Here is a 24,786-nt window from a genome sequence, read left to right on the forward strand (position 1 = left end):
AAATGCCATGCGGCTGAAAACTGTCTCCAAGCCAAATGGGAGGGGTCCCAGTAGAGCCAACCGTCCACTGTGGAGCCCACCCAGTTCACAGGGGCCTGAGAGAGGACTGGCCCAGCCCTGGACAGCTCACAGGGACTGACCAAAGGGGAGAGCTGGGCAGTCAGCCACCACCATCCCCCAGGTGGTGCTTCACTGTAGGGAACCAGGAAGTCAGGGTGTAACTGTTTTCCTCCTCTGTAAGAAAGGTTCAAGGTCCTGTAAACTTGTCATCGCGTGCTCTGTCCCTTTTGACACAACCCGTGTAAGAGCAAATACCACTTGTATGCAGCCAGCTGCCTGGCAGTCTTCACAGAGAACTAAACACACCAATTTCTACGCGACTGTGAGATATTGTTCCCATTTTACAGTCGAGAAGAGTGAGGCTCAGAGAGATTCAATGATCATTCAGATGTGTCAGAGGTACTGAGGGCCAGTTTAGGACCCTATGTGTCCTCTTGTTTGTTTTTTCTTTTTTAACATCACCACTGCTTCAAAGTCCTTATGGGGATGAGGCTAGAAACATGTCTAACTTGTTAGCACTTAATGTCAGAGAAAAGCAAGCAAGCGAAAACCCTTCATGCTATTTCAACACCCCCTTTCACCCGAGCGAGGATGGTTCCCCTCCTTCTGGAGTGATTCTCCTGGAGCCTGAGGGGATCTGAAATATTGACCGGCTTCCCCGGGTTCTAGTAGGTGTTAGTTAAGTGTGTAGCAGTAGTGGAAGGTCTGGCTTTCAGGAAGGGGCCTGATTCAGATTCACAGCAGCCACCTGGAGAGATGGTTTTGCGGGGGACAGAGCTCGGCAGGTCAGCTGAGCCGTGGGTGATCCCCTGGCCAGTCACGGATGGCCATTGTCTTGGTCCACTCATCCAGGGGTATGACAGGGAGCCCCTTACTGAAGAGAAGTGAGGAAAAGATGGAAGTGGGTGTGTCGTCAAGAAAACTGGCCTTGCTTCAAGAGGGTTGTTGGGATGGCTGCCAGGTCCAGGGGCCGCGGGAGAGAGGCAGGGCAACATGCGCAGTGGTCCCTGACAGGGCAGAGATGAACAGCAGATGCTCTAATGTCCACTGGAGACCCAGTACCAGGCCTTACTCCCTAATTAGATGTGTCCATCCCCAAATCTGTAACTCCCTGCTTCTGAACACAGTTTCCCCTGGACTGTGGCCTGACACAAAAATGGCAGCTCAGGCCTTCTCCCTGACTAAGTGGCCTGTTCAAGGCAAGGGAGACATGGCTGGTACCCTCTGCAGTGGGAGGGTGACTTTGCCCAAGCACAGGCCGTATGGCCGGCAGCCGCTCCTCTGGGTCCCTGAGCCCACGGGCAGGGGGCAGGGACCCCCGGAAGGCCCACCACCTGCAGAGGCCCCGGCGAATCACGGGGAGACACCACACGCATCTGGTCTTCTGGCACCCCAAAATGCCCTCACATGTTAAAGCTCAAATCAAACAGGTGAAGGGAAACTGGTCATATGGAAAAATTCAGAATTGTAACATAAACAAACATCCCTTAATTGATCCATTTTATGTGTCCAGGGTTTTGCGAATCATATGTTCTTAGAATGATACGCATCTTGGTTCTCTAAACTGTAAAAGAAAGATTGGGTTTTTCTTATTTAAAAAAAGCTATTCTTTAATTTTTTTTTCCAAAGCCTAACTATGAACCACTGGAAGTTGGGGTGGAGGCGTGGGCGGAATATTGCTAAGAGTGTGTTTCTGGTCAGTGATTGAAGGAGGGGTGGAAGGGAGCCCAGACCTCGCCTTGCAGGCTGTGTGTATGTGTGTGTGTGTGTGTGTACATATGTAGGTACATGGGTGTATGCCAGTGTGTGAGTGTGTGAGTGTACTGCGTGAATGTGTATGTTTGCGTGTGTGAATGTGGATGTGTTTGTGTATATGTGTGTGAATGTATATCTACACGTTTGGACATGTGTGAAAGTGCTGTGGCCGTGTGGTCACTGTGCGTATATGTGAATGTGTGTCTCTGTGACTGTGAGTGTATGAGAGTATGTCTGTGTGTATGTATGTGAATGTGCACGTATGTAGTATGTGCACGAGTGTCTGTCTGGACAGGAGCGCTTGGGCATACATTGAATTCCTGGGGATGGTCCCGTTGATCACAGGAGACCTACTGAGAACTCTGGTCTCTGAAAGTTCTTTCCTGAGCTAAATTCTATCGTTCCAGCCCTACTTGCTGGACCATGACCAGAAAGTACAACTTTGTGACACATATTATTTTTTAGCCTACATTTGGAGATTCTATGTTCAGAGGTAAAGCGAATTTTTTCTGAATTGTCCAGCCTCTTGGGCAACTAAAAGCAAGAACAGAATCCCCTCAGCCTGAGAACCGTCCCACGATCAGCCTCAGAGGAGTGCTGTACTCACAGCTTGTATTTGCATTCTGCATGGTATGTTTGGAAGAACAAATGCATGTCGTTTGGAAAAAACCCACACCTAATAAAGACTTTAAGCTAGCTGAACAGCCCTGGAATATTTCCCACCTTCCCACATATGAATAGTTTTGTAGGGGCCTCTGAAGCGGGTGTGCGGGGCAGGGCCCCCGGGAGGGGAAGGCTGCCAGGAACCAGCCGATTTCCTACAAATACACTTAAAAATGGAACAGTCCGCAGGGTTTCTATTTCAGCCACCTGGACAAGGACAGGTCACACGTGTTTTCTCAGACCTCTTTAAGGCTCCATTAGAATGTCTTTGTGGGTCACAATTCAAATACAGATAATCTCGAATTCAACTACTGATTATCTCTGGTTCAGAGTTGCTCTTGCCATTTTAAAAGAAGCTCATTCCCATTCATTTTATGTCTTTAAGTCTCAGTGGGGTCCCCTTTCTAAAGTTCCTGTAAGTATTAACTCCTATCCCATCCTACCTTTTTAAAAGAGAATTATAGTACAGGACTATCCCTAGGGTGGCGTGGATCAGGGTGATTTTAGTGATGTGTGTCCTGGGGCAAATCATATCCTGGGACTTACCCCCCACATTTTCCCATCAGGCAGGGGATCAGGTGAAACGATACACACACACACACACACACACACACACGCGACATCTTAGTAGAGAATGCAAAGTAAAAAAAAAAGAAAAATCAAAGATATGGGTTCCATGTAAACATTTTTATAATTCATTTAATTTTTAAGGCATCACGGAGTTTGTGTAGATTACTTTAACCTCTAAAAATACAAAGTTTGCACTGGTAACATCAGGTAGTCAATTCATTTACTAAGTTTAAAGGTAACACGGTAAAACGCACCTTAAAAATCTGACTCCTAAACAGATGTGAAACAGGAATCACGGTGGCACATGCTAGACACAACCTCCAAAAATACACGGCTAACAAAGCAAGTGGAGGGCTGGCGTCGGCCGCCCCGGGAAAACCCTAGCGTCCAGCAAGAGGGGAGAGAAAGTGGCCACCATCTCAAGGACTTTGTTTCTCTCACTAGACATCTTTCACTAAATCCCAGAAGGGTTACTGTTAATGCATTTTCCTCTCTTCCAAATGAATTGCCCGGTGAGCAGGTGTATGTATTTTTTTTCTAACGAGCGTTTAACATCAACCACACATGCTGTCACCTACTGGACAAGCAGATCTTCCGGAAGGTGTGTACAAATGTCAACGGGACACAGCCTGGCAGATGACACTCAAACCCAGTGAGTCTCGATGAGTGTGGAAACAGCCTCCCATTCTGTGCTCCAAGGCCTGATTCGGAGCCGGGCCCCAGCCCACGGGGAGCTGCGCCTGAGGGGCTGGCTCACGGATGGGGCAGGGCAAGTCACAGATGAACCAGAAACTCTTTTGACTCAGCAGTTTCCACTTCCTCCCCAGCATGACTATTTGCCAGAACTGCCCAAGAGGAGTCGCCATGAATCTAATCTCTCTGGATTTTCCTTGCTTGACCTCGAAATGACACTAGAGAGAGCAGAGAAACAACCGGATCCGAGCTAGCCCTACACGGCATCATGGCCCAAGAGGCGCAGTGCTGTTATGTCTTGGAGAGAGCGGCCATCAGAAGGGATCAAGATGTGCTTGGTCCACATTTCAACACAGGGCACGGAGATTCTGCAACACACAGCTGATGTCAAGAGTCCTCCTGAAGGCATGGTCTCTGTGAGAGGCGGGGAGAAAGAGAAGGCCCCTGACCGGCACCCTCCTCCATCCCCTCCCTGGAACCAGGGGCAGTGGCATCATGGAGGCAGGAACAAGGCAGATGGGGACACTCCATGGCTTCCGGTCCCCGCTTGTCCCTGCAAGTCCCTGTGGGTATGTGACCCTACAGTTCTCCATCCCTGTGAAACTTGGTCACAAGCGCCCTCTTGAGCTCTGCATTGCTGAATCTGTTGTTTTAGGTCCTCTATGGCTGACCATCAAGGCATTACCAAGGGGTCCCCTCACCGGTCCTTGAAAATAAACTAACACAATACCACGGAGGCATGAACTTATGTGCGGTGTGAATGTGTGTGTGAGAAAGAGAGAGTCTGAGGATTTGGAAGATGTTCACCAATAAGTTATCAGGAGTTATCTAAGTGTAGTGAAAGTTTAGGTGATTTTTTTTCTTTCTTCTTTATACCCTCTGACATTGTTTTAAAATATTAAAATAAGCGTGTAATTTGTAATTACAAAAACAAAGTTTTCGTTCTGAAAAAAATTAAACTACTATTTTAGAGCAGAAAAACATAGGCTATGCATGATTAAAAACCATCAGAGACAGATACAATTTTTTAAATAAAGGCGGAATTGAACCGAACCTTGTTTGCTTTGAAACTTAAACTGCAAAACACATGCCCTAAATATTGTAGATTACAGATATTCAGGGCATGCATTGCAGCTCCCAGAATGTTAAAGACATAGATGAATATAAACTGGATAATTGGTGTGTATAACAACAGATACTGGTATTATTCAGATACACGAGTTGACAAATTATAAGACTCTGTATCACTTGGTGTTGAGTGGATCACGCTATGGCCTGTGCACTGTTAAAATATGGGTATTATTTTGCAAAGGATGGTTATTGGGAGGGAAACACAAAGGACACACTCTTTTCATAGTCTAGCTCATACGACCGAGATGAGACAGAAAACACCCCGACTTCACTTCATTCTTTTCGCGACATCCGAATATGCGTGTTCTATCTCCTGGTTGGCTGGACACGTGTTGGTGAACTCATCCCTAGCATACGCATTGTTCAAGTATCTCCAGATGCCAGTCATTTCAGAAGGAAATTCAAAATCTCTGTATCTCTTGGCCACGATCTGAAAATGAAGAGGAAATAGTCAGAAAGGGACAACCCACCAACATAGGCAGTTAGATCAGACAATCCATTCTTTTGAGGCGTGTAATATATTCTGCTTCTCAAGTTGCCATGTCGTCCTACAGCCGTTTGGGCCTCTCTGAGTTGCATTTTGAGTTTGCACGGGGCATACTGAGCGTGGAACTCAAAACAGAGGCTCTACACGACCGTGCCCACCAATGTATCACACAGTCCTTGTGATGCACTGGCATGAATTTGCTCCGTACTCCAGTGGATTTCTCTTTGCGTTGCTGGAAGTTGTCTCTCCCTGTGTTCTGCTGCCGTGTTATCTGGTGCCTGAGGTTCATGTTGGATCTTCAGTTTAGATTGTGCCAGGATCACTGTGGAGTGCCCTCTCTTTTTCCTATCTGCTGAGCCTCACCTCCTGAAATCCCAAACAGCTGTGTATGTTACTCCTGTGGATTTCTATCCTTCTGCCCCGGACAGGATCATTTCACTGTGGGTCTACCATGTGCAAAAGATCCTTATTCTTGTTCTCGTGGAAATAGTGGATGTACGGACAGGGTAGCTGAGAATGAACATCATGAAAACACAATGATGTGAGATGTTTCCTCTGGCTGGAAGGGTACCGTTGGGGAATTCATCACAAAGAGGGTGTATACTGTTGGAGATAGTATGAGTTTCCTGGAGTTGCCTTAACAAAGCACTACAAGCTTGGGTGGCTTGGAACAACAGAAATTTCTTCTCTCACAGTCCTGGAGGCCAGAAGTCCAAGATCAAGGTGTCAGGAGAGCCAGGCTCCCTCTGAAGGCTCAGGGGAAGGACCTGTTCCAGGTCCCACCCCCAGGTTCTGGCTTGTGGGAGCACAGCTCCAATCTTCACATGGCGTTTTCCCTGTGCTGGTGTGTCTGTGTCCAAATTCCCTTTTATAAGGACACTAGTCATGTTGGGTTAGGGGGCCCATCCTACTCACACTAACTAATAACATCTGCAAAGACCCTATTTCCAAATAAGGTCACGTTCTGAGGTACTGGGAGTTAGGACTTGAACATATAAATTTGGGGGGACATGATTCATCCCATAACAAGGACCCAGGGTTACAACGGCCCATTCTGCTTTGTTCCTTTCCATTGCATTGGCTCCTGGGACGTTTGATGGCGTGAGCATGGAATGTATCACCAATTAGAAGATCTTTGGGGGCTTCCCTGGTGGCGCAGTGGTTGAGAGTCCGCCTGCCGATGCAGGGGACACGGGTTCGTGCCCCGGTCCAGGAAGATCCCACATGCCGCGGAGCGGCTGGGTCCGTTAGCTGTTGCCACTGAGTCTGCGCATCCAGAGCCTGTGCTCCGCAACGGGAGAGGCCACAACAGTGAGAGGCCCGCGTACCGCAAAAAAATAAATAAATAAATAAAAATAAAGAAGAACTTCGGGACTTATTTCTCAGATTTTGGAGGCCAGGAGCTATTGATGCAGTAAAACAAGACCACAGAACTTTCAGCGAGCCTCCTAATTTAACATCTTCTGCTTGAATTCAAACTTCCTGATGTTGATGTCAAGAATTCTGCTTTCCTTTCGTTTGCATTTGCCTGGCTGAGCTTTGCCCCTCTTTCTATTTTAGCATTTCTGAGTAAGTTTGTTATCTATATGCCTTTCACAGACATAAGCTTGTATTTGTATTATATCTTATGAATGTAATACTTTGTTTTCCAACTTCCTGTGAGTATTTTTGTGTTCATGTGTGTGTATGGGTTTCCCTTTCTGCTGGTTTAGAAGGTTTATGGTCTGTTTTAACTCTTCCAGTCGTTTCTCCTATAACTTTAAATAATAAGAATTCTTTATTTCTTGATTTATCCACTTTAGATGATCTCTACTTACTCCTGATAATGACAAATGAGGAAATTAGTATACCTACACTTCTCTTCTTTCCTGCTCCCTTACCCTCCTTCCAATGGTGTAAAACAGCCAAGTTTACTACCTTCTGTTTCTTTCCAGTAGCTAGAGTTCCCACTGCTGTTTAGGCTAGTTCTGGTTTTAGATTTAAATAGGTTCTATGTTTAGCATCAATCCTTCTATATCACACACCTTCTCCGTTCCTGGATTCTTATTTTATTATCATTTTTTATTATTTCATTATATAGCAATTCTATTTTTTAAATTGGCTCAGGAGTGCTTATTTCATTGAAACCAGAAGTCTAGGTAAAAACAACAATTTACAAGGATATAAAATTCTTACATCACACAACCTTTCTTTTAATCCTTTAACTATTAAACCACTGTTTCCTGGGTTTTAATGTGGTCCTAGAGACATATGAGGCTAGTCTGAATTCCCTCCTTGTGTAGGTGGTTTTATCTTTTATTACTGTTATTACTATTATTATTACCATCATCACCATCATCATCATCATCATCATCTAGACACCCAAAGGGTTCTTTTTTATCCTCAAAGTTCAGTAATTTACCAAATATGTGATAGTGTGTTGATTGTTCTGGGCAATATTTTTCTAATCATGGCATGTTAAACTAAAGGTTCAGGTCATCCTTTAGTTCAGAATAATTTACCTTTGAGCCTTCTATTTCTCTCTTTTTTCTTTCCTGTTCTCTTTTTTCTGATTATGGGGTCTCGCTAATGACCCTTTACCTCGTGCTTCTTCTCCATCCGATTTGGGATAATCTTCTCAGGTCCGTCCTCTGATGTCTGATGAATTTCTGCAATGTCTTTTTCCACTTCTTGCTACTTCTAACATCACTTTTGTTTCTGAAATTATTTTCTTTAGGCGTGTTTTTTAGTTCTACCAGCTTAATTTTCACCTTCCTTGTGACATTATATTTTTTGGTATCTTGTGACTCGTCTTTGAGCGTTTTCACCAAAGGTTCTCTTTCATTTTTTTTGAGGCCACAGAGAAGTATCTGTCTGAAAAATTCTTTGGTTTCCTGGAGCAATCTTTATCAGATACGTGTTTCTCATCTGCCTTTTCCTCTTTTGTTCTTTCTTTAACCTTTCCCCCCTCCTTTTGGATCATCTCTGTTCACATAGAAATCCCACTTGGATTCTTTCTGGTTATTAACCATCTTTTAATGGGCGGATCTATTGGACCTACCATTTGTTTAAAAACAGTGTGGTGGGCAAAGGGAGTGAGGCAGCGCAGCAGGTAGACCAATATGGATTTTACCCCCAAATACCCGCTCATCAAACACTGCTCTATACTCTGTCCCAGGGACACATTAGGGTTAGGGCTACAGTCAGGGTCAAAGTCAAGGGTAGTGCATCCTCCACTCTGAGGCTCACAGATTAGGAAGCGGTCACCATGGCTAAAAGTGGAGCTCAGATAATTTACAGTCTTTCTTTTGACTTGTTCAGAGCTTGTTTCTTTTCTCCGCTCAGCAGTCACAAAGCAGAATGCCACTTGTCTTCTCTCCTCCCCTTCACCTCCCCTCCCTGTACCTTTGCATTAGAGGACGGTGGTGAACCTACAGATGGCGCCTCTGAACAGTTCCGCCTTCAACTCTGCCTCCACAGAGATCTCAGCTCTGTAGGGATGGTCCTGCCTCTCTCGTGGCCCACTCCGTGCCCTGTCCTCAAACAAAGAAGTCTGGGTTGGGCATTTCAGGGCTGTAATATTTACTTTTAGGGACATCTGAACCTTGCTGAAGATCTAGAGAAGCATGCCTAGGCTCTGTGAGCCCTCACACTGGCTGAAGTTTCTAAATCTAGTTTTATAAAAGGTGGAGATAATGCTTTAGTCCTTCATAATGTTTTTGCTGGGTTTCAGGAAGGGAATAAATGATAAATTCCTCTATTCTCTCGTCTTTTTACCATAAATTCCTTCACACTGATTCTCATTTCCTTTCAGAAATGCTCCATCCTGGAAGATTACTGAGCTGCTTGGTATTTTGAGTGCTAACTGGCTTTGAAGATTTTGCAGTTAGGTCTTATATTGGAGCCCTGGACTGCTTTATTTTACTCTGAAGTTTACCCCCTCTACTGACATTTTAAACTCTCTTTTTTTATAGGGGCTAAATAAGTGGCAATTGTGTGTGTGTGTGTGTGTGTTTCTCTTTCCTTCCCTAACCTCCATGTGCTTCTGTCATGCCGCACTGGTCATAGCAATGATTAGAATACATTCAGTAAAGGGACTAAGCCAAACACAACTACATAAATAACTCGTTGGAAAATGGCTCCCAAATGTCCAATTTAGAATATCCCCAATGTAGCAGGTTTGAGGGGTTGAGATGCTTTCGCTAATTTTAAGTGTCAGAGGACTGGCACAGCTACGGAAACGAACATTCACTTACAGGATCAACGGTGTCTTCAAGGCTGGAATTTCAAGTTGGTACCCTCTGAGCGCAACAAGGAAGACAGAAGAAAGAAGAAAAATGTAGCAAGGACTGGGATGGAGTAGGGAAGGAAGAGAAAGGCAAGGGAATGACTTGCAGTAACCAGGGGTGGCTAGTAGCCCCCAGGACATCAATGCCACAGACTGTGTGAACCTAATTTGTAAATTTCTAAGTGCTAATTAAATGTGTTATTAGAACACAGGGTCCTTGACTTGTATTTCCCTGTGTCTTCTCTCCCATCTCCCCTATGCTTATACCAAGGACCTAGCTCTGGAGCTGGTAGGATTTGAATAATAAAGATGCCCCAGAACAGGGGTTGAGCTTCTTCCTGGGGCATCTGAGGCTACTGAGGACCAAGGACATATCAACAGTGATAATGATAATAACAACTAACACCTGTAAGTGATAGACAGGCTGGGGCACTTCTGAGAGCAGCCATAACTAAGGAGTCCAAGTGTGGACTTGTCACAAGTCCAAGTCAACCACCTGGGAAGACAGGATGCCAAACCTGGCAGAGGTCCAGCCAAGGAGCTGTCAGCTGCTCCCCAGCTGTAGGGGTCGGTGATAGGAACCAACGCCCTCTTGTCCCTAGACAGGGCTTGGCTTACCCTGCCCATCACCAACAATTGACTGAATTCACTTTTTTTTTTCCAGGTTGGCTCAGTTTTTTTGGTTTTGTTTTGTTTGTTTGTTTATTTGTTTGTTTTGTTTTGGCCACTCGCCTTGCAGGATCTTAGTTCCCCAACCAGGGGCTGAACCTGGGCCACCACAGTGAGGGCACCAAGTCTTAACCACTGGACAGCCAGGGAATTCCCCAAGTTCACATTTTAATACTAGCAGATTCCACACACCATCTCCAATCCTGGAGCTTCATGAAACACCAGGTATAATCAATGTATTCCCTCAAGTTGCTTTCACATAGTTTTTCTTTAGGCTCCGGGGGTGAGACTCAAAAAGAGAAGCAGTGAGGATGGAAGGATGGGAGCCACGTTCTCAGATGCTTCTTGAGAACCTCTGAGGACCAGCTGAGAATGTCATCCACAGATCTGAAACTTGGGGCTTGCCTGCCCCAAACAAAACTTGGGGCTTGCCTGCCCCAAACAAAAAGCTAGATTTTTAAATGCAAGAGTCCGCATTTTAGATCGTTTCGATGTCTGGCAAAAACACAAGTGAAAACAAAATGAAACAAAGCCCCATTCATGTATTCAGCACCTCAGGTAAGAGGAAGGACAAACCTTAATAATGTGGAGCTTGGGTAAGAGGTTACAGTCGGCCAGCGTGAGTTCATCCCCATCCAGGAACTTCCTTCCAGAAACAGTAACTTCCTCGGTGCTGTAGGCGTCTATTTCATCAGGCAGAGGACTGTTTAGGTAATTATCCAGCTTCTTCAGGGCCTTTAAGAGGTTCCTTTCGTAAACTAAAACAGAAGGGCAAAAAATGACTAACGTGAGCCATGGGAGTTAGGGTCACCTCTCTCTAGATACCGAAGAAGGAGTTTGTCCCTTCCTTCCCGAGACACGGCCAGTGAGCATTGGAGACTTGGGAAAGAGAGAAGTGGATTTACGAGATCTGAATAAAGGACTCACTTCTCCCTGGAAAGTAATTCTGCCATCTACACAACACTGCTACTTCTAGAACTCATTCATTTCTTCAAAAATCTTTATGGAAATCACACAATGAAGTAAGCAGCAGTAGAAGCTTCGTTCATACTGAGTCCCGTGGTGCGGCAAGGAATCCCTGGTGGTGATTATTCTCCCCTAAAAATGTGGTTTTCTGGGCTCCCCACCTCTAGAAGAAGCACTCAATCTCTTGAAACCCACGTGTCAAGGTCAGAGGTACTTTTTCCTCATTTCTATGTACAGGTCCCTCCCCACTGTGAAACGAGTCAGAATTCCCAAGATCTTATAAGAAGCCACACTAGAGGCGGAGCAGAGGTCCAAGTAGAAAGGAGAAAACAGGAAGATGGGAGGGACTCACTCTCGTTTGCATCCTTCTTGGTGTTTTTAATAAATGCTGAGAACTTGGCAAACACATCATTTCCAGCAGAGTTAGATTCAGCGTGTTGGGTCCCCAGCTTAGGGTACCTTGAAAAATTCAAAATGAGAGTATCACAGATCAGCCATCTTTGAGTTAGGAGAATACGATGTGAGGCAGGGGGAGGAAGTGACATTCTCTGAGTGGATATAAACATGAAAACTGCCCCTTGAATGTTTGCCTAATCTTTCCATCTTCAAAGTTGAGAGCAACGCCGTCCAGGGGAAAAGCACTGGACGGACTGTTCTCACCCTGGGATGCGGGGCCCCAACTGGCCTTACTGGTCTAGTTCCCTCCCTCCTGAAATAGAGGTAATGGACTAGAAGGTTCCCTTCCAGGTCCAGCCCGCTGTGATGCTGCGTGCTAACACCCGCTCCTTACCTTCCAGCAGAAGCGACCCACCCACGTGACATTGGCCTACTTCCTCCCCACTTCCTTCCGTCAACCCCTAATTGCCAAACCGCAGGTGCGGAGCAAAGAAATCCGAGCCACCTAAGCTCAGCGTTTCTAATCTCGCTGTGCCTTCTGTGGCACGTCACAAGTACAACTCGGGAAGTAGATACCGTGGCCAGAGAAAACCAACACACGGAATTGTCTGTGAACGGGGAGAAGTGACAAGCGAGTGGTGAACACGGGTTTTGATGAGGCCCACCTTGGGGGGGCTAACTTCTCCTCTAGGAACTCCTCGATCTTATTCACGTCCGTCTTGACCTCACCATCAAAAGTCATGAAAGGCGGGTTGGTGCCGGGAGCCAGGTTCTGCAGGTCCGCGGGTTTCCTGGGTGGGAGGGAAGGGCAGCGTTGGTAGCGCCACTGTTTGGATCATTTCCAAGGCTGAACTGTGTCCTCCCCAGTTTAAGAGAAACCACCCTTGAGAATTTCAAAGGCGATTGTGGGTTTACAAACTGTCCTACTGGTGAGGAAAGTGTGGCCCTTTATCTGGAGACGGAGGTGAAACGTTAACTCTCCCCAGTGTTACCAGCCAGGAGTGGTGCTCGGACAGGCTGGGGTTTTTTGTTTGTTTGTTTGTTTTTTGCGGTACGCGGGCCTCTCACGGTTGTGGCCTCTCCCGTTGCGGAGCACAGGCTCCGGACGCGCAGGCTCAGCGGCCATGGCTCACGGGCCCAGCCGCTCCGCGGCATGTGGGATATTCCCGGACCGGGGCACGAACCCGCGTCCCCTGCACCGGCAGGCGGACTCTCAACCACTGCGCCACCAGGGAAGCCCTCGGACAGGCTTTTGAGAGGTTCACAGCTGACCGGTAACTGGCAGAGCAGGCTCTTCATGGCGCACCCTCAACCCCCACTCCTCCTGGATTACGTCTGATCCCGTTCTGTAATTACTGTGTGGCCCACACTACTCCCGCTTCAATCCAGGGTCCTGACCCGGGGTGGATGTGCCTGCAATATCACCCATGGGTCCTAGAAGTGTGTGTGTGTTTGTGTGTGTGTGTCGGTGTCTGTGTGTGCCTCTGTGTCTGTGTCTCTGTGTGCCTGCATGTGTGTCTGTTTGTATGCCTGTGTGTGTCTGTCTCTGTGTGTCTGTCTCTGTGTGTGTGTCTCCATCTGTGTGTGTGTGTGTGTGTGTGTGTGTGTATAGGGAATTAGGTACAGTTATTTCAATACTGCAGAAACCCTGTCGTACCTTTTCAAGTCCACCGTTGTCACATTAAATATGACGCCCTTTAGCCAGAGAATCATAAAGATACGCTGAGAAAATGGGCAATTTCCAATACTCTCACCATCACAACCAGCCTACAAATGGAAAAAGAAATCCTTATCAGAGCCAGTCTCACAGTTAGAAATGCCAGACTCTGCTATGCAATGCACACAAAATCATGATGAATTTTCATTAATGGTGATGATACTGTAAATAGCCTTCTGAGGCCCCCTCCACCAGCCTCCAAGTGGGAGCTGGGGAGGGGAAGGGAGGACACACATGCACTCGCTGAGCATTTTCTGTTCTCCTTCCCACAGCTCACCACTTCCTGCCATGCTGTGCCTCTGAATAGCAGTACAAGGAGGCAAAGAGTGGCAAGAGGGAAGCCCCTTTGCTACTAAAGGCAAAGAAGGAAAACATGCTCTTTCCCTCCCTCCATCTCTTTAGAAGGAACACATCTCTCTTTCCAGGATGATCATGCGTAAAAACAGACCAGCAGGTTCTCCCACGGAGACACCATCCCCAGTATTCTCTACTATTTTCATCTCTAGAATGAAGGCTGGATTATACGAGTTCTTAGACCCCCGGACACTGTAAAAAATTTTAGGTCCCCTCATCCGTTGGGGAGCATTTGTATTTAGATGGTAGATTGTTGCACAGTAGACATTGAGGGTGGAAGGATAGGAAACAGTGCTTCCCTGATGACCTAAGCAGGTCACATCCACACACACATCCCTGAGACACAGGCACAGAAAATTACTGAACAGACATCCTCCTTCCTGTGGGCTCCTGGGAGAGGAGAAAGGCAGGCGTTGGAGAAGAGAGGGGAACCGTGGGGCTTCATCCTCCTGGGGGAGTTCCCACACTCTTCTTTCTCTTCCCATCTTTCTCCACCCCATGTGTCTCTGGCAAGGTTACAGTGATAACAAAATGCTGACGGAAAGACCGGGAGACTCAGCTAGACTGCGATGACAGAAACACAGCCATATTTAATCCAGGAAGTCCATTTCTGCCACATGCAGTTCAAGGAAAGTTGAGAGGAAAGCAGTGAATCTATAACCTGAATAACAGAAGGACACAAGGCAGAAGGTGAGCTGTGGTTTGGGAATTGAAGAAAGGAAAATGATGCCTTAAGAAAACTGGACAACTTAAAGAGAACTTCAGAGGTGGTTCTCTGGCATTAAGTTCTGAAGTCACCCGGAGAGGTTGTTAATAACAAGAAGTCCCTATAAAAGAAGAGTATAAGAGACCCCAGACCCAATGTTAAAAAGACTTGATCAGCCTCTTCACAAAAGACAAAATCCAAATGGTCAATAAGCACATGAAAACACTCTTAGCATCACTAGCCAGTAGAGCAATGCACATTACAACCACAAATAGATTCCACTACACACCTACCAGAATGGCTAAAGTGAAAAGATCGGACAATATCAAGTGCAGACAAGAATGCAGAGCAACTGAATTCCCATCCATTGCCATTGAGAGTGCAAACTGCTACAACTACTCTGGAAAACTGTTTGGCAATTATCTACCCAAGATAAATATGCATTTATGCTATGACACAGCTATTCCACTCCCAACAGAAATAGTGCTTAGGAACACAAAAAGCATTTATATGCATGTTCTTAGCAGCTTTAGTGTAATAACCGAAACCTGAAAACAACTCAGACACCATGAAGAATAGAATGAATACATAAATGATAGTACATTCATATGGTAGGACAAGATGCCACAGTGGAAAAAATTAGCTATTACTACAAGCCACAATGTGGATGAATCTCACATACATAATGTGGAGGGAAAGAAACCAGACTCAAAATAGTCCTGCATAATTCAACGCAGGTGAAGTTCAAACACAGGCAAACTTCTCTATGTGACGGGAATCAGAAGAGCAGTTGCCTTTGGAAGCTAGGTATTGTCTGGAAAGGCTGAGAGGGAGGCTTCTGGGTGGTGGCAACATTCTACAGCTTGAGCTGTGTGGTGGCTACACGGTGGGTATACTGAATTGACTAAGTCTTAGTTAAGGTTTGTTTCCTTTACTGCATGTTATATTTTAACACAAAAAAGAAGCAGAAATATTAATTTTAAAAATACAGAGTCAGATTCAGTGGGTCTTGCATGGGGTCCAGGGATCTGAATTTTCAACAAGCTCCCCCAAGGTGATGTGATGCTTGTGGTCAGTGGTGTCAGCCCCACCTTGGACAAGAGGGAAGGCTGGCCCAGTGTTATGATCAATGCATAGGACAGAACGGTTCAAACCCCCCAGTTGGATGATCTGTTGATAAGAAGACTTGCAAGACCTCCTAGTTGATAAAAACAGCTGCATAAGTGTAAAGATAAAGGGTGAACTTAATACACCTGAAGAGGCACCAACAGATTCAGATAAGTGACTTCAGAGACCCCTAAGCTCTGGGTACTTGCTTCACCCCCTCCAACCCCTCCAGCTCTCCCTTCCCCCCCAGTAGAGGGAAGGGCTGAGAATACCCCCAGCTGGAGTCTGAAGTTGCTGGAGCTTGAGGGGTGGGGGAGGTGCATAGCTAGGACCCAAGCATCCAAGTAGTCATCACAACTGCCCTGCAGGTGGCCCCCTGGCCACCTGATCCCATAGCCTTATGGCCATTTTGAAGGCTGCCCTGTCTCGTCCTCGGCTCTGTCCTGGAAAAAGAACCAGCGCAGAGCTGAGTTACATAAAACTCCCAGCGGCTTCCTGCCGGGGAGCCCTCCTAAATCATGGTGCCTTCTTAACCACTGTAGGTTTGGGCAGAGTCATGCCAAAGAAGGGGGCCAAGGGGGGATGAAAGCGCTGGGACACAAAGGCACATATTTTGGCCAGTCCTGACTTGTTCTGCAGCTTTTAAACCTCTTATTTTTATAGTAGTTACACTAAGCTCAGCAAAGTCTGAGATAAGTTCTTCAGAGTGGGGCAATTGTTCTTCTCCTTCTGCCTTGTGTCTCTGACCTTGGAAATCCTGGAATAACTCATTCTGAATTCAGCAAGATCCCCGCTGAGCCCAGGCGTTCTTCACCGGGCTTCTTGATGAAACTCACCTTGACCAAGAACCCTGTGCCTGGGACAGCAGCATCTGGAGAATAATTACTCTGCACGGGTCTCTCTGCCTCACTCTGTCTCTTTCACGGTCTCAAACTCAAGCCAGTGTTTTCCCTTGTAATTGCTCTCACCTTTTCCTGAATCCTGGCAGCTATCCCTTTAGAAGAAATAAAAAGGGGGTAGGAGCAATTCATATTTTAAAATATACCAATGGCCTGTGTCATCCACTCCATCAAAACTTAGCCTTCTTAACAGGCTCCTTCCCAGAACTGCAACTGGTCCTTAACATGGGTGCCAGGAAGGTGGGACAACGGTCTGCACGGCCATAGCGCCCACAGCCCAGAAGATCGTGATAAAAGCCGTGATTGTACATTTCCCCCCGTGTGGCCTTCAAACAGAATTGTTCCAAGCCAGCGCAGCTGCTGGACTGAAGGCTGTTAGGCAGTTTAGAAGAATTAGCCAGCTGCCACGACTGCCCATAAAACAGGATTTACATAACCAGTGTTGCCTCATCTTAAATTGCTCTAAAATAAAATTTTTTTCTGTCTCAGCCTGTTGTACATGTGGGGGTTACGGGAACATGGTGGGAGTGACTAGGACGCCTTGCTGCCTGATTGTATTACTTTAATGTGCTTCAGTGCTGGGATGTGCTAGCAAAAGGCAAAGATATACCATCTCCACCGCCCATTATTGGGCAACAATGGGAGAGTGTCGCTCTGGTCACAGTCATCACCAGACAAGATGATGGGGTACACACATAGACATCAGGGGTGAATAACCAACACTGTTGCCATAATCGGGACGTTTTATCGTATGCAGTTTTATTTTCTGATGCCGCTAATTCTCTCAGGCTAATTACACTCTGGGCTAAGATTTCTCAGCAGAGCTCTCAACCTACGGGGAAATTCTGTATGTATACACTTCTGATTAAAATCAAATGAGGCAGTTTAAGAGATCAGAGTGTCTTTTGTTTCCAGTGAAGACCCAGGCACTTGGATAACCTGGATTTGGAGGTCTGCCTTTCAAATGCAACTTTGTTGAGCGCCTATGACGACGGTCATTCTCAAAAGAAAAACACTGGTGCCTCTGACAAGTTCTGAGAAATTCCGTTCGCCACTGAGCCCAGCAGCGGCGTTCAAGAACGTTGGTGATTCTGCTGGGTCCCCACTCACGGCCTGAGGTGTAAAGGTCCAAATGTCGCTACAAAGGTCAGCAGATCCTCTTCAGATCAGAGCCTCTCCCACCTACTCTTTGCACGCTCACTCCATTTAGAATCAGTGGGGAGCATTTTTTTAAATTTCCTCTCAGTGCTTTCGGTTTCCGCCAGACGACCTTTCCAGGGCTGGTCTGTAGTTACACGGAAGGGGACCACCCACCACACCTTCCACTAAAATGACTCCCACTCGCCACTCCCTTTAAGGGACCCGCCCACCCCCACCCCCGCCAGACCTGACCAAGGGGTGATGACCCCCTCAAGATACTCCTGGTGGCTCCCTAGCACCCCTCTCTGACCTTCCCACCAGAACAGGTCATGCACCCACCACCTGATTCCCCACCTTCTTTCTGGTCCCTACCTTCTCTCTAGAAAATTCCATGAGGGCCTAAATGGTAAACACATTCTGAGAAGGAAGCATTTGTCCCTACTCTATGTAAATGTCATGAAAAAGTGATTTGCGGATGGAGGGAGGATAAAGGAAGAGGCAATAAATTGGAAATATTCTAATTGTCCCCTTTCTGAGAACTGGCTTTCAACCAAGGAGGTAGGATGTCCATCCTGTGTGCGGGGGAGTGTTCCTGTCCCTGCAGAAAAGCAGGAGGGATCTGGGGGCAAAGAGCTAATTTGGCTGGCTCCATCCCAGGGACCCAGAGAAAACTGGTGAGTAATAATGGGCCGTGTGTTTCCAATGATCTGGAGGGACTCGAGGCTGAATAAAATCAGTAGCTGATCTGAGGAGGCCAGAGTCAGAAGACAGTTTGGCGTGGGAGGCCACGGGCAGCCACCAGAATCAGTCCTTCCCCAGGAAGAACAATGTGGTCCAAAGGGCCGGCCAGAATGCTCCTCTGTTGGCAGCTGGTCCGGCTGAAGGCGGGACACAGCACAGCCAGAGAGAAACAGCTGCAGCCAACCAGGTGGGACCGACTCCCGCCCTCCGAGCCCCACCTACACATTTCCCTGAATTCCTCCTGGGTCCTTTGCAGAAAGCACGACAGTCTCGCGTGCTTTGGGGCCTGGCGATGGAAACTGCCCAGCACGGCCAAGCACAAAGATCCGGCCTCCAAGCTGGGCAGTCAGCCAGCACCCCCGGTCCACAGATGCTGTCCTTCCCATGCACACGCCTCTTTACAGATGACGTCAGGGTTGCATGAGCACCTCTCGTTGAATGTGTGTGCTCTAAACTCAACCCCAGGAGGACGGGAGGGGGACCACCATGAGTTCAGGGCACTGGAGTAGCTAGTGCTTGTAAAGGGAAATGTGGGTGCAGTGTCTGTGCACGTGCCCCCCAGCCTGCACCCACCATGTCCGCCTGCCATTTGGAGCAGGTCAGGACCAGGGAAACTGTCCCAACCCAGCGACAAGGCCTGTGGGACAGGTGGGGGACACTCCTCCTGGGTCTTTTCTTGCTCCCATGTGGAAGCAGGCAGGAAGGCCAGGATGTCCCTAACCCTCGACACGGGTCTGGAGCCCGGGACCCATCTTCCTTCATCCGGGCGGCTCCTGCCGGCCCTGGCGGAGTTCCTAGCACACAGTAAACACTCCAAGCATGACTAAGGGCCTGAACCCCGTTGCTCCCATGCGCCTGGAGCCTGGTCCACTTCAGAAAGTGCCTCCCTGGGCCTCTCTCCTCTTTCTTTGCTGAGCCAATGTCCATGAACTTTTCCCTTTTAGAAGCTCACAACTTCTCACTACTAAGAGATCACCCAAGGAGAGTGGCATCCAACTGGAGGGAAAAGAACAGAAGGTGGGCAGGAGCGAGGGGGAGCGGAAGAGGTGGAGGCAAGGGAGGGGAGGGTAGGGGGATGGAGATGGAGGAGAGGAGAGGAGTGGGGGGGATGGTTGAGAGAGCCCAAAGGGCCCAAGTCATGGGCAGCAAAGTCTCCCCCAAGCCTTCTGGACTAGCGGTTTGACTTAAAATGCGGTATTTAAATCAGTCAGACATTTCCTGATTTTTTTTTTTTTTTTTTACGGTTCGCGGGTCTCTCACTGTTGTGGCCTCTCCCGTTGCGGAGCACAGGCTCTGGACGGACAGGCTCAGCGGCCATGGCTCACAGGCCCAGCCGCTCCGTGGCATGTGGGATCTTCCCGGACCAGGGCACGAACCCGTGTCCCCTGCATCTGCAGGCGGACTCTTAACTACTGCGCCACGAGGGAAGCCCCAGAGACTTCCTGATTTTGAATAATCTGTAAGTTGAAAAAAACGTATAATTCTTGCCACTTGCCAGACACATTGAAGTTTCCATTTTGAGCAACATGAGGTCTCTTGGAGACAACATGGTCCAGGGGAATGGGTACGGGGCCAGAGAGAGCCAGTGTGAACTTGGGCCCCACTACTTACTAATCGAGTGGCCTCGGGCAATTCATTTGTTCTCCCTGAGCCTCAGTTTCTCCATTTAAAAAACAGGGATAAAAATCCCTATGCCTTGCAAGATCTCTGTGTGATACGCTTGAGTCTCCTGGGCACCCAATAAAGGCAGCTGTTCCATCATCATCATTACTCTTCCAAATCTGAGAGCCCCAGAACAGACAATTATGGGACTTAGGGTACTTTTGTTTTGTTTGTTTGTTTGTTTGTTTGTTTTGCAGTACGCAGGCCTCTCACTGTTGTGGCCTATCCCGCCGCGGAGCAACAGGCTCTGGACGCGCAGGCTCAGCGGCCATGGCTCACGGGCCCAACTGCTCCGCGGCACGCGGGATCCTCCCGGACTGGGGCTCAAACCCGTGTCCCCTACATTGGCAGGCGGACTCTCAACCACTGCGCCACCAGGGAAGCCCTGGACTTAGGGTACTTTTTAACAAGGCTCAATTAGTGTGATTTTCATGCCAAACCGTATAGGCCTTAAAGGAGCACTGATTTTTTTTTCCCCAAAAACCTCACACCTCCTATATCTATTCCAAGTGAAAATTAACAACTGAAGTCTTTTTCTTAATTGCAAAAGCAAACAGATCTTTAGCCAGGAGGCAAAATAGGAGGGCCCTGGCCTGGCATTCGTGTCTGGGAGTTACACAGACCTCTTGGGGAAAAGTCCAGAGGAAAGGGCATCAGGAGGACTGGGTGCACCTGACCGATGGCAGGGTTGACAAGCCCAGGGAAGCTGCTTACTTTTCAAGAAGTGACACCAAAGGCCTCTGTCTTTTGTCTGTGATCACCTGGGGAAGAGTGGGTTCCGTGTAATGAGAGAAGAAAGCAACCACTCTTCCATCAGGACTTGGCGTTCAACACGCTGGAATTGCAGATCCACGTGGAGAAAGGCTATGCTAACTAACTGGGGGAGAAACAAGCCATCCCATCTCTTCCTTGTCCAATAAGAATGTTTTTGAAGAAAATGTCCTCCCAAATCAGCAATTTTGAAGGTGATTTTTAAAAACTAACACCTCTTGAGGACCAACTCTGATTTCAAGTACCCTTCCAAACTATTTATGGACGTGATCAGAGTCAATCCTCTCCAACTCCATTGGAGAGTAAGATGTCCTATTTCAACTTCCATTTTACAGATGAGAACACTGAGGCACAGAGAGACTAATAAATAACCTGCCCCCAAACCCAAACTGGATTAGGTGAACAAAGATCACTCGAGTTCCTGTAAACTGGATCCAGTTAATGGGCCCAGCTTCCTTCCAGGTCCTCACGATGAAAACCAGATCTCTCACCCTTTTCCTGAACTTCGCTCAGACCCCAGCACAGCCTTCCTCCTTTGAAATCCTTCTTGCCCGGGTCTCCGAGCCTCCCACCCAGATTCCTGCAGCAGCCTCCTGCCGGCTCTCTCTGCCTGGGCTTCCTAGCCCCTCCGATCTTTCCCCGTATCCTGGATAAGGTTACCCGGATGCCACTGTCCTTAGCTCATTCTGCTGGAATGCTGCTCAAGTGCAAATTCCAGCTACATTGCTATCAAGCAGTGTGGCCGGGGCAGAGTACCTAACCTTCCAGCACAGCTCTTTGCTCATTTACCATAAGGTTAATTTTACCTGCCCCTGCATGTTGGGTGAGAATGAATTAGACATTAAGCAGAAAACACACAGAACGATGCCTGACATGCGGAAGCATTGTTACACCCTCCCTCCTTCCTCCCTCCCCCCACCTGCCTCCCCCTTCCCTTCCTTTCTGACTCCCTCCTTCCCTCCTCTGCCTTCCCCGCCTCCCTCTCCCCTCCTCTCCACCATCTAATAGATGCTGGCCTGTCAAGCCAGTTAGTTACTCCTCTTAAATGCTGTCCTTACATATCCCACGTCACCTTCCTGAAATCCCCCTTATCCACCTGCTACCACCTCACTCCTGCTCAGGTCAGGTCAGTGACTTTTTCCAGCTCTGTATCCTTTTCTATGACTCTCTGGTCGGCATTTCTTTTTACTTTTTCTGAAGTTCACTGACTGCCTGGTTTAGTACCAAACTGTCTCCTAATTATTTTCTGTTGGTTCCATCCCTTCAGGGAGGACCGCATCAGCCTCTGTAGAGCCAGTGATGAACTGTCGTTTCCCCGGCAGTGCCCATGACACATTCATTTTCCTCCAGCTCCCCAGGCAGCACAGTCAGGCCCATGGAAGTCACTCCAGGAAAACTCACCTTGTGGAGCCAATGGTCACTGTTCTCAAAAGTTCTAAGAAGCTCCTTGTCACGGGGAGTTCCTTTAAACACAGAGAAACCACGCCTCACCCCTGAGGATGATATCAGCAAGCCCAGCCTTATTGGCCCCATCCCCTCCCCAGCCTGCCTGTCCTGGGGTTGCTTTCTTCACCCACCCCAAAGGACAATCGCTGGGCGACCCGGTTTGCCTGCGACTGTGATTTTTAAAGTCGGAAATCCCTCATCCCCCCCAGTAAGTCTCAGGCAAGGTGGGACGGCTGGTCACCCTACTGTCCACCCAGGTGAGAGCTTTGTTTTTTGTGAGGGTCAAAAACATTATTAACGACCTCCTAGTAACCTAGAAGTGGGGCTTTGTTCCTCCTTCATCAGAAGACCAACAGCACAGATGAACATAACCAATTGATCAGATTGGGTAGTTGATCTCCTGAATGCTGAGGAGTTGGGACTCTCAGCTCCCCGGGAGGGAGAACAGATGAACAGAGGCTGAGGCCTCCTGGGGTGAGGAAAGGACGCGGGAATTTAAGACAAGCCTGGCAAACTCCCCAAATTGCACAGAGCCAGCTAATACAGGAACGGCATTTCCCCTCCCGGCTGTCAGGCCACCTTCGGGAAAGAGAAGCAGTTAAAATCAGTGGTACAGTTCAGGTAGCAACTGTAACCCAGAATTGCCCAGCTCTGGGTGTGACAGACCCAAAAACACTAACTCGAAAAGATATATGCACCCCCATGTTCATTGTACATTATCAATAATAACCAAGATATGGAAACGACCAAGTGTCTACTGATGGATGAATGGATAATGAAAATGTGGTATATATATACACAATGGAATATAATTAAGCTATTAAAAAATTGAAATCCTGCCATTAGTGACAAGATGGATAGACTCTGAGGGTATTTGAGGACAGAAAAAGACAAATACCATATGATCTCATTTCTATGTGGAATCTAAAACAAAACAAAGCTCAGAGTTATAGAGAACAGATTGGTGGTTGCCAGCGGGGCAGGGGGAGGTGAAATGGGTGAAGGGGGTCAAAAGGTACAAACTTCCATTTATAAAATAAATAAGTCCTGGGGATGTAAGGTACAGCATGGTGACTATAGTCAATAAAAGTGTATTTTGTACTGAAAGTTGCTAAGAGAGTAGATCTTAAAAGTTCTCACCACAAGAAAGAAGAAAATGTCGTAACTATGTGTGGTGAGGGATGTTAGCTACACTTTCTTGGGGTGATCATTTCAAAATATACACAAATATTGAATCTTTATGTTGTATACCTAAAGCTAATATAACGTTTGTCAAGTATACCTCAATTAAACATTTTAAAAATAAATAAAAACTAATTTAAATTAATTAACAGATAAAGAAAGAAACTGTCCTCCCTTGTGGATACTCCGGAGGCTGAGTACCAGCCCATGTTAAACCACAGCCGCTGGAAGAATCGTTTAGTATTTCAGTCAAGATCGATTCTACACTGTTAGGTTCAGCCTCTGAAGCTCTAGGTAAGAAAGAAAATAAGCAAACTGAAATGAAATCAGAACACATCCACGTGTGGAGGCTGAGACTCACCTTTCCACACCTTCATGTATTAATATGTGTCAACTTCCTGTTTCCCTCTAGTGGCGCTTGGTTCAGAAAACTGAGGGGGCCCTGAGAGACTGGACACCAGCAAAAGGAAAGACCGACTAAGTGCCTTCCCCTTCTTCTTAAGTTAGAGGATGCAAACCTTGAATTCTTTTCGGTATTCTTGCTTGATTTGGGGTTTGTTTCTGGTTTTTTTTTTTCCTTATCAGATTACCTACCTTATTTGAGTATCGTCAATAAAGAGCTGAGATTTTAAAAAACTGTCATGTGGATATACGTATATTTGCATAGCGCTTCCTTAAGATTAACAATCATAACCATGAAGTGCACAGAGAGAGGGAAAAGGGCAGAGTATCACTGAGATCTAAGAAATAAAATGATGAAAAACTCTTACAAATTGGTGGTGCAATTCAGGTGGCAAACCCACCCCAGAATAGCCCGTCTCCGGGTGCAACAGACACTCCAGACCAAAGGGCACCGCGCTAGTGGGCCAGAAACCATGACCTGCTCATCCTTAAATCCTTAACTTGATCTCAACAAAGACCACGATTTCTGTTTGATCCTCCATATTACCCTTTGGGTCAAAAAGAACAGCAAGAACCTCTGTCCCAGTCAAATAGGAAAACCTTCTAGGTATCCCCTAGGTCATCAGCTGGGAGAAAACCTGACAGACTTGCGTGTACACCTCCTCTGGGGAACTTAGGGCTGGAAAGATCAGTGTGATTAGTAAGTATCAGCTTGGAATTCAGCTCCCACCTCTCATTCTGAAAAAGAAGACACATAAGTAGATTCATCTTCTCAAAATAGCTCACCTAAGGCCTTAAGAAGTTCACAGATTTCAGATCTGTCACTTACAAATGTCATTAGAAACAAAATGGCTATTTTATGAAATGATGATGATGATGATGATAGCAACTAACACTTACATAGCCTTTGCTCTTTGCAAGCTGTAGTTCTAAACACTCTGCTTTTATTAACTCAATGAATCCTGAGAGCAACCCTATTAGATGTAGGTACCATTACTATCT

At 47.0% G+C, this 24,786-nt stretch overlaps 1 protein-coding gene across 1 annotated transcript in view; it reads right to left on the reverse strand.

Moving 5' to 3' along the window:
* Positions 1-3,167: 3,167 nt before the first annotated feature.
* Positions 3,168-24,786, reverse strand: part of CLIC6 (CLIC family member 6) — a 43,011-nt gene continuing 21,392 nt past the window's right edge. The window contains exons 2-6 of the mRNA XM_027118387.1: positions 13,315-13,424; positions 12,323-12,448; positions 11,614-11,720; positions 10,872-11,053; positions 3,168-5,302 (exon numbers count right to left, since the gene is read on the reverse strand). Of these exons, the coding sequence (XP_026974188.1) occupies positions 5,141-5,302; positions 10,872-11,053; positions 11,614-11,720; positions 12,323-12,448; positions 13,315-13,424 (687 nt within the window). The 3' untranslated portion in view covers positions 3,168-5,140. The remainder of the gene's footprint in view (positions 5,303-10,871; positions 11,054-11,613; positions 11,721-12,322; positions 12,449-13,314; positions 13,425-24,786) is intronic.

This window comes from Aethalodelphis obliquidens, unplaced genomic scaffold (genome assembly GCF_003676395.1).
Source record: "Aethalodelphis obliquidens isolate GAN/ISIS:26980383/991018 unplaced genomic scaffold, ASM367639v1 scaffold1, whole genome shotgun sequence".
NCBI classification, from domain to species: domain Eukaryota; kingdom Metazoa; phylum Chordata; class Mammalia; order Artiodactyla; family Delphinidae; genus Aethalodelphis; species Aethalodelphis obliquidens.